This window comes from Rhodamnia argentea, chromosome 8, assembly GCF_020921035.1.
Source record: "Rhodamnia argentea isolate NSW1041297 chromosome 8, ASM2092103v1, whole genome shotgun sequence".
Taxonomy (NCBI): Eukaryota; Viridiplantae; Streptophyta; class Magnoliopsida; order Myrtales; family Myrtaceae; genus Rhodamnia; species Rhodamnia argentea.
In genome coordinates this window covers 23,563,954-23,574,554 of record NC_063157.1, presented here as the reverse complement: position 1 = coordinate 23,574,554, position 10,601 = coordinate 23,563,954, and the positions used below count along the sequence as shown (strand labels likewise).

Genomic DNA, 10,601 nt, shown 5'->3' with positions numbered 1-10,601 from the left:
TTAACGCGGCAAATTACTAGTTTCGTTGTAAGTGTGTGCCGCGCATCATCGATACGTATTATAGAGCAAAATTTCGGCTAAATTGAGATTAACCAGTCGGTGGGCTCCTCTTCGGACATTGGTTTAAAACTAATAACGAGTTGCAAGGGGGGGCCTCAGCCCCACCCATTCATCAGAGCATGTACAAGTAAAAGCTCTTCTTGACCAACTCAATCCAACAATAATTCGTCCTTTCTTTTTGTTGGAACCTTCGCTGAATCCTCATCCTATTTAGTAAAACACTCTCAGCAACGATTCAGACCAAAAATAAAATTGAAAAAGGGCACATTGCAAAGTACCATTTTTATTATTATGTAAGTCTTTGTCTGGTTCTCTGTGTCCATTGTAAACTACCCCCCCAACAAAAAAAAAAAAAAAAAAACTAAAGGGCAAGGGGTTGTGAAGGGTGATGGATGGTGGTAGGTGAAGGCTTGACCGAACCACCACCTTCGCGGACAGGCTTTGTCCCGAGTCTTCTCTTTTACTCTTTCTCTCTCTCTCTCTCTCTCTCTCTCTATAAAAGCTCTGCAACCTGTCTCGTTTTCCCTCAGCTTGACGTTCCTGCTCTCTCAAGCGAACGCCAAGCTTTCTCTCTCTTCTAGTTTTCCCTTTTTTTTTTCCTTAGGTTACCGGAGTAATTGAGCCGGAAACAGAAGCCAAGCGAAACAAGCGATTCGAAGGGATAACGATCGTCACCATGCAGGCTATATCACCGTCCACTCCCAGCAATCTCAACTCATTGATTAGGCCGGCGCCGGCCCCGACCCGGATGGGCAAGGCCGTCCGGTGCGCCTTCCGCGCCGACTCCGTCTACTTCCCCAACGGCGTCGGCCACAGCCGCGCCGACTGGCAGAGCTCCTGCGCCATCCTCTCCAGCAAGGTCCTCTCCCTGGAGCAGCCCGCCGAGAAGAGCGGCGGCGGCGCCGACCATATCGCCGCCGTGAACGGCCACCGGGCCGCCATCGACCTCAACCTCGTCCCCATCGAGACGAAGGACAGCCCGGCTTCGTCCGTGCCGGCCCCGGTGCCGCAGCAGCCGAAGCCGCTCTCGATAAGCGACCTCGCCCCGGCGCCGCTGCATGGCTCGCAGCTGCGCGTGGCCTATCAGGGCGTCCCCGGTGCGTACTCTGAGGCGGCTGCTGGGAAGGCGTACCCGAACTGCGAGGCCATCCCGTGTGACCAGTTCGAGGTCGCCTTCCAGGCGGTCGAGCTCTGGATCGCCGACCGGGCCGTGCTGCCAGTGGAGAACTCCCTCGGCGGCTCGATCCACCGGAACTACGACCTGCTCCTCCGCCACCGCCTTCACATCGTGGGCGAGGTCCAAATGCCTGTCCACCACTGCCTCCTCGCCCTCCCGGGTAGCCGCCTCGAGTGCCTCTCCCGTGTCATCTCGCACCCGCAGGCCCTCTCGCAGTGCGAGCACACGATCACGCAGCTCGCTCCGCAAGCCACCCGCGAGGCCGTCGACGACACCGCCGGCGCCGCCGAATACATCGCCACAAACCGCCTCCGAGACACGGCAGCCATCGCGAGCGCGCGCGCCGCCGAGCTTTACGGCATGCAGGTGCTCGCCGACGGCGTGCAGGACGACTGCGGCAACGTGACCCGCTTCCTGATGCTGGCGCGGGAGCCTATCATCCCGCGAACGGACCGGCCGTTCAAGACGAGCATCGTGTTCGCGCACAACGGAGGGGAGGGGACTGGGGTGCTGTTCAAGGTGCTGTCGGCGTTCGCGTTCCGCAACATAAGCCTGACAAAGATCGAGTCGAGGCCGCACCGGAACAGGCCCATCAGGCTCGTGGACGACGCCGACGTCGGGACGGCGAAGCACTTCGAGTACATGTTCTACGTCGACTTCGAGGCGTCGATGGCGGAGGTGAGGGCCCAGAACGCGCTCGCCGAGGTGCAGGAGTACACGTCCTTCCTCCGGGTGTTGGGGAGCTACCCCATGGACATGACCCCTTGGAGCCCTCCTCCGACGACGAGCGGCGGCGATAGTGATTAATTGTCGAGTTTCTTTTTATCTAAAAGAGAAACAAGAAGAAGGATGTGATTATCGACTGCACAGAGAAAAGAGGGTTATTGAATTGAATTGAATTTAAATTTTAAATTTCGTCTTTTTCTCTCTCGAAAAATATGTCACACTTGTTGCGCTTTTTGGTTTCGGCCAACCAGCAAGGAGGAGAAATATTGGTTGACGATCCTATGTCGAAACGTTTCTTCTCCCCTGTCGGTCATTGTTGTTTGGGACGAGAAAGACAGGTACGAGGAGCGAGAGGAGACCGGAGGATGTACACAGAGATTTGCTCAACTCCATGTCAGCCTTGTTCGTATTTTCTTGACTCAACTAACAATAGGTCAAAAAAAAAAAAAAATGAGTAACTACAATTTTGGCCGTGACCGCCCCCGGTCACCGGTCAACATTGGGTCCGATGGGATGAGTCGGGAAGAGATCATAGACTCGACCAGGACAAGTATCGGAGTCAGTAACGCTCTAGAGGGCCGTCGTTAATAAAAAAAGAATAAGCTACATCCATGATGGCGAAGAGAACCTGAAATTTCCACACATTTTTTGATTGATTTATCCGGCACATCAATGTCTAAGAGCTAAATCGCGACTTAAGTTCCTCGCCTAAGACAATGGCCTCCTCGCGTGTCTCGGTCTTGGCCGATAGCTGGATTTTAGGGACCGTGCGGCGTGTACTATCTTTGGCCACAAGTAGAGCACTGGCCGGCTGAAGAGGGCAACGGTCCGATGCCAAAGGGCGCAGGCACAATTCACAGATGGTTTGTATTGTAAGCAAGAAAGAGAGCTGGTCTTTGGAAAGTGGTATACTCGGATTGTATTAATCAATGGTAGAAGCAATGCACCTGAAAAGAGATTATCTGAATATGATAGTTTGAGCGATTTCACACCGTACAGAGTTTTACAAGCATTGCCTATCCTCACAAGAGTCAATATTACAATTGGTTAAAGATGGCGCCATCTAAACATTACGAAAAACATGAAAAGACTAAAATATTCTTGCGTTACACGGGTGATTTGGAAAATATGTTCCTAAAAACAATTGTTTGTATTGACTGAAATAATCAATCGACGAGAAATATTTTGATTATCGACCATAATTTATGTCTCAATATTTTCTTAAACGACGAAATTATCTTTTGTTTGTTTATTTTTGTGTGCGGTACAAGCGATCATTTTTTAGAAACATATTTGTCAAATTATTCATTTTTCGCGAAACAAATGTGGCTTTACTAGGTTGTCAAGAACAATATCCTAATTTCGAAATATAAGCTTCGAGCGAAATTGATTCTTTCATGCTGTAACCCTGTTCCGAAATATGAACACTTTCGTCTTGGAGGAAGAAAGCCAAGCATGGTTTTACAACGACTTGTACAATACGAAGTAGATGTACTCGCATCCCCATTCAAGATTGAGTTCCACGTGCAACTTTACTTGCCACGATGATTGTTCCTAATCATGCTGTCGTCAGTTTGATCGCTTTTCGTAATTGTTAGCTCTGATGGTACGTTTTGATACACATAGATATACGGAGCATTTACCAGTCATTAATTAATATCGTCACTTAGACGTAATAACAATAACCAATAATAGCAATAAGGACATTTATATCCCTCCAACTTAAAAGAAGAAATAATTAAGCAATGATTCCATTGAAAAGCTTCTAGGGAGAGCATAAAAAAAATTCCCTAACTTTACCCCGTGGATCATTGAAAATCGTGGTTCTTATATGAGTCGCGCGGATCTAACGATCCAATTTTTGGTCACTGGGGATAGATGTTCTCCTTCGATGAAGACAATGATTCATCAAATTTGATATTCCATCATAACGAAAATTAATAGCAGAATTTCTACTAATTGGGTTGTCCTCACTTAATAAAAGTTTTCATGTTCTAGGCATAAATTCATACGGTCGATGTCCTATGGCCCCAAAAGTGCTCTTCCCATCTTCCTTCACTGGTTCTTCTCTTTCAAACCGACCCACCAAATAAACTTCAATTTGTGCGCTATCTCTTTAGTGCTGATTAATTATTCATCGCCTCTTTCAGGATTCACCCACCAAAGGGAAAGCAAGAGCCGTCCATTGGCGTATGCAATGATGAAAGCCTACATCATCAACTCGACATACGTTCATGTGGATAAGCAGGAACATATGAAGGAGTGAGTCTCATTTTGAAGCTCCTTAATTGACATTTACTTATGCCGGACTTGTGGCTTTAATGAACCAGGAAGGGTGTAAAGAGGAATGATCTACTTATTGTTAAGATGCACATGTGAGTTGTGTTAGAGTAATCCCACATGAAAAAATTGATATAGCGTTGAGCAATTAATATATCCTAGTTGGCTCATAACTCATTGACTTAAGTTTTTGAGTGAAAGTGGTTCCAATCGAATATATTGATGGGCTTAGACTTGAACTCCCTCTTGTCGATTTCCTCAAGTGAAAGTATCGAACTTCCGGTTGATGTGAACAGTTAATATAATCCTAGTTGGTCCATAACTCATTGACTTAAGTTTTTGAGTGAAGGTAGGTCCAAATGTATATATTAACGGGCTCGAACTTGGGATCCCTCTTGACCGAGTGAAGGTTGGTCTAACTAGATATATTAATGGGCTCGAACTTGGGATCCCTCTTGACAATCTCTCTGAGTAAAGGTATCGAACTTTTGCTGAGTTCAGCTAGATATATTAACGGGCTCGGATTTGAGCTCTTTTTTGGTGATTTCCCTGAGTGAAAGTATCGGACTTCTACTACGCGCTCTCATCACTTGTTAGTATTGATATGCAAGTAAACACTAATAATATAGGGGGGAAGTTACTAATTTGTCCCCCGGATTTTTAGGTTCGTTGTGACTTGCCCCTCAATATCTCAATTTTAGCATAGATGCCCCGGGATGGTTTCAATTTGATCTTAATGTACCCCTGCCATCGACTCCGGCCAAATTCTCGCCGAAAAGTTGGTCACATGCTCTCACGTGACTCGGCGTTGCTCCCCTTAGAGGAGCAAAGGGCCAAAAAGACGTGGTTGAAGCCGACGTTCGTTGGTGGGGACACTGATATCTATTTGAAAACACGACGGGGATTAGGCCAAAGTTGAAGCAGCCTATAAACTCGGGGAGCAAATTGTAATTTTCCCAATAATATAGGGTTACTACTACTAGAATGTCGCGGAAGGAATAGTGAAACCCTTATACTACTTTCGCATGAGGAAGTGCGCAAAACCACAAAAATCAAAGGTTTAATTACAAGTCTGACTTTTAGGGTCATTTTTTTTATGGTTAGATATCACATCTTCCTAATAGAAGCGAAATTCGTGATGATGATTTTGGCACGTTTGTACACGGGGAGGAGGATTTGGTGAGAAAAGGGAGGCACGATGAAAATTCTAATGGGGTGTTGGTAGGTGAAAATGATGTGCTTTGAAAGCCAAGATTCAATAGCCTCAAATGCCAGGCCCAAAAAAAAAAAAAAAAAGAATCAAGTGCATTAGTAGGAAAATTACTAAAAAAGTCCTAAACATTTTGTAATTGTGTTAATTCATTCCAGTTGGCAAGTCAGCGCTAACGTGACAAAATTTTAATAATTTATTATTATTATTTTAATTTTTTGAATTAATTTTATTTTAAATAATTTTTTCTATCTTTTTTTTATTTTATTTTTTTGTTTAGGGTTTAAGGCCTACAGGAAGCCACCAACACTAGCTAAGGGCCAACAACCTCCATTGGCCCCTGGGTGAGGGCTCGCAGCCCTCGCCTACCACTAATGAGGGTCGCGGCTTTCACCGAACGCTGGACGAGAGCTCGCAACCCTCACCCAAGGACTAGCGGCCTCTGCCCGGCCCTAAACCAAACATAAGAAAATAAAAAATATATAAAACAATTTTTAAAAATAACACAATATTTGAAAATTTCTAAAAATATTCAAAATTTTATTAAAATTTTGTCACATCAATACCGGCCGATCAATTGGACTGATTTGGCACAAGTACAAAAGATTTAGGACTCAATGAGTAAAAAAAAAAAATATTTATGATTGAATTGTCACAATTATAATAAGTTTATGACTTTTTTTGATAGTTTTTCCTACATTAGTGGCAATCAAGCTTGAGTGAAACAAAAAAGCATGTTTCGATTATCAATTTCATAAGTTATTACAAAAAGTTAAACTCGGTAATTATATAAAGCATAGGCGCATACTCCTCGTCTCTTTTGGAACATATAGGAGCCTGACTTGATTTGAAAAGACGTGAAAGTACAGAGACGAACAGCACAAATTTTTCCATATAATTATTAAGAAGAACATGCTAATTGGTTTTTTTTTTGCGTGAGAGAGGGTTTGTGACCAAGATATTACAATTTAACATAGAATACATAAGTACAGCAAGAAATCTACTTCTCGCAATTATCGAACAGCTAGTACTTTAAATCCACGATGTCAGTACCGTACAAGCAATCATTCTACTTGTAATATAAGTATTTTGGAGAATACTTAGTATGTGTACTTAATTTCTTGCGAGTTTTTAACCATAGAAAAAGGGTAGCAATCATGAAGATTTTCCTGATTTTTCTAGAACAACGAATGAAATAAGGAGAGAAAATTAAGGCAATAAATTATATTGGATTAGCTGATAATTAGGGAGACGATTGGATTTCCGAAGCTTGAGAAGTGTGGGTTCTCCCGTGAGAATTGTCGTTAGGAAATGATTTCCTGACAGTTTGACAAGATTGTCGGTTATTTTTTATCGTAGATCCACATACCATCACTGCGTTGCATAAAACACATATTAATTGAAAAATCGTGGAATCAGAAATAATGACAATAATGTTAGACTATCGGGGTATCGGCTCCCTCGTCGTTACTACCTCACTGAAAACCCAAGAACAGCAAATGATTCAACATCGAACACAATTTGAGGTTTAATATATCAAACAATATTGGTTATACAGATCAAGCAAATAGACAAAGGAAGGAAAGTAACCAAAATTTTGAAGTTTAGTGGGTCGGGTCGTATTATTTCAAGTGGGTCTAGCAATTTGTGTTATTGTCCTGCTAATCAAACTATTCACCAACTCCTCCTCCTGCTCGACCATTAGACTACACAGACTCTGCTCAGAAATATGAGTTCCATATAATGCCGAATCTCGGAGCGGTTTGTTCACCACTCGAGTTAGAAATTAGCTTTGTTCTTTCACGATCAATCCGAGTCGATTTCGACTGACAGTAGAAAACCAAAATCCGTTCATGATGTTGGGCAATGTTTGTGTACCTGCCAAGGCCAATCCAAATCAGTTTGAGATGGACTCGGAGAAGGTGCATTGACGTAGCATGTCAAATTTCCGGAAGAGGCGACGCGTCCTACGAAAGTCTTCCTGAGAACGCCATTTCTTGGAGAAGCTCCATCAATGGAGTCGCATATCACTGTCACCGGACGTCGGAATGGATCATTGTGCTGAGCGGGCCTCTGCGAGGACTGTCATGAAGTGGTCCTTGAGCTGTCACGAACTTTCCAGTGGTCTAAAAGAAGACAGACATGCATTACGCATAGTACAGAGCATACTGAAAAGCCTCCAATATGCCAAGTTGATGCATGATTCTCAATTCCATCATCCACGCACCTGCAAGCTTTGAAACTACTGCTCAATTTCCTGAGACCGTGAGGCTCAGAAGCAACTCTATCAATTTCCTCCTAGGATCGTCTTATGGGTCGGTGGCAAGAAGAACTAGTTTCCTGAAGAGTTACCCAAACAATTATTCAAGTGGTCGATTTGATTGTGGAAAATGCATGCTAAAGGAGAAAGGTATCAATCGAGCAAGTTAAAATTACCAGAAATTCTTGTGCGACTACAGAAAAGTTTGGGTCCCGAGGTGTTATGCCGTGAGAATAGAGAATTGGAGAGAACGATGCCAAAGCTCCGAGCACCACATGAGGGTACTTCAATCGGAACCATGAAGCTAGCACTGAAAATTAAATAAATGAAGATTGAAAGACGTACTTCTAAGTTATATGTAGAAAATATGCTGTTGATATTTTTCTCTTAACGTGACGGTATAAACTTTCTTCAACGCCATTCAGGGCATGTTTGGCATTTAATTTCTGTTTCAGATATTTTTCTCTTAACCTCCTCCATATGATCCTCCAATGACAATTATCGGAGAATGTCTAGCATTCAATTTCTGTTTCATATGTACAAGGATTTCCGCGCAATCAGCAAGAGTTTGCGCCGAGTTGAAGTATCCGCAAGGGTCGGGGTCACTTAGTACTTTGTCGCACGTCCACCCGGATGGGACTGATTCACCGTAAATTGATGCTGTAAGATTTCAACGTTACATTAGTAAAATGCGTGAAAATTATACATATGCACGCCAAACATTAGGGAAAAAGAATGTGCAAATCATATGGGGCATTTTTATTACCTCTATATAGACCAAAAACGCTCTAAACCGAACCGCATTATCGGTGAGCAACCCGAGATTGCCGTTGCCGAGGGGTCCTTCCTCACCGAGATAAACAAAGATCGGGACGCTTGCATTCACGCCACCCTAGTATTTGGAATTGATCACGTATTTTTGTTTGTAAATAGTGTAACTTTCGGAGTTTGTAATTGAAATGAACGAGGGTTTAGTTGTAAAAGAAAATTTGAAAGTCCTTTGACAAGAAGGAAGCTTGAACCGCCCATGTAGGATCTCGAGTAAATGTTCGGCCGAGTCCTGCCCAGCTTCGGAGTACGGTAACCATCTAAGTTCTTCCCAGTGGCAACAACATAAGCTGAGAAAAGTATCGGAATGATCAAAAGGCTATAATGTGATGAAGACGTGTCAGGGTTTCTGGTCATTGCGTAGGCTAAAGCGTGCCTGTGAGGAGGAGGATCCTCGAGGCGATTTTTGGAGTCAACTATTTCACCTTATATAGAGTCGTAACCCACGATCCCAATTTGTACTTCTCCAAATAAGCTAGTGATTCCGCGCCCAAGAATTAACTTCTTGGCTGGACGGTGGAGATATCTCTCTTTAAAGCCGCAAGAGTTCGTTCTTCATACGAGATGGAAAGATACAAATCATATAGACAACACAAATTTCCGGTCTCTCTTGGAATAAATAGGAGTCCGACTTAATTAGAAAAGACGTCAAAGTACCGAGTTGGAAAGATACAATTTTTTTCACATAATTATCAAGACACTTGCTGATTAGCTTTTCACACGAGAGAGGTTTTGTGACCGACGTTTGATAATTTATAAGCAATATGATAGCAAGAGCTTGGTTGATTGTGGTGCCCATCCTACGTAGTATGACCAGCACTAACATGAATGATATTTTAATATTTCTCGAATTTTTATGTACTTGCTTTACTTTTTCCTTATTTTTCTTTTTTCCCCTCTTCTTCCTCTAGCCGGTCACTAGACCTCAACGACCGGCTAGAGGCGAAGGCCGGCGAGATTGAGCCTCGATTGATCATTTATAAGCAATATGACAACAAGAGCTCGGTTGATTGTGGTGCCCATTCTACGTAGCATGACCAGCACTGTCATGGATGATATTTTAATATTTCTCGAATTTTTATGTACTTGCTTTACTTTTTCCTTTTTTTTCTTTTTTTTTCCCCCTTCTTCCTCTAGCCGGTCACTAGACCTTGATGACTAGCCAAAGGCGAGGGCCGGCGAGGTCGAGCCTCGCCCTCTGCGGCTAGAGGAAGAAGGGAAAGAAAAAAAATAAAAACATAAAAAATATATATATTAAAATTTTACTAAATATTGTCCAGGTCAGCTAACTTCAACCAAAATTGACCAAATGGATTGAATTCACACAAACGCAAAAATTTTACTACTCAAATGACAAAAAAAAAATATTTAAGATTAAGTTGGCACAATTACAATACATTTAGAACTTTTTTGGCAATTTTTCATGTGTATATATATATATTCTTCCATTTCTAATTTAAGTTAGGCTTATGAATTATTTACAAATAGGGATCCTTAAATGTGCGAAAAGGCCCACCATTTAGGTTGTGTTTGGTCGTCTAGATTTCTAATCGGGATCGGATTGGATATGATATGTAAGAAATTCAATAATTTTGTCATATCATATCTGTTGTTTGGTGAACTATGCATATAATGTCGAATAAGTAGAGGCAATGCGTAATTGAGATCGACTCTATTTTGTTAAAACATCAAAATGCTTTAAAAATTATTCGGTGACAAGTTTTGATAAGTGAGTTATTATTGAGCATAAGTTTGTGGCATTTTAATTCGAGCACAACATCAATCAAGCATGCCAATAGAATTAGGGACCTTTATTTGCAGTTGAACCCGTTGAGAATGACCTACTGGCTTTACTCGTTATCTTGTCAAGTAAATAAACAAGTGCTAAATGATGAAATTATTTAGCCTCCGAAGTTGAAGATGCACTTATACAGGTTGTCCAAAAAAGGTACCTTGAAAGTCGATAATCAAGCCCGAGTTCTTCATAACATGTTGAGATCTCTTTCGAATGTTGGGAAGGTTCAAGCAATTAAAGAACGAGGGACGTGATCTCATATTGC

The 10,601-nt window shown here is 42.6% G+C and overlaps 1 protein-coding gene and 1 pseudogene across 1 annotated transcript; one reads left to right on the top strand and one right to left on the bottom strand.

Annotated features, from left to right (window-relative positions):
• Positions 1 to 582: 582 nt before the first annotated feature.
• LOC115735525 (arogenate dehydratase 1-like) lies at positions 583 to 2,157 on the top strand. The gene has a single exon (XM_030666800.2). It carries the CDS (start codon positions 737 to 739, stop codon positions 2,042 to 2,044), a length of 1,308 nt encoding a protein of 435 aa, XP_030522660.1. The 5' UTR covers positions 583 to 736; the 3' UTR covers positions 2,045 to 2,157.
• A 4,923-nt stretch (positions 2,158 to 7,080) lies between these two features.
• On the bottom strand, positions 7,081 to 8,898 carry LOC125316324 (annotated as a pseudogene).
• Positions 8,899 to 10,601: the final 1,703 nt, after the last annotated feature.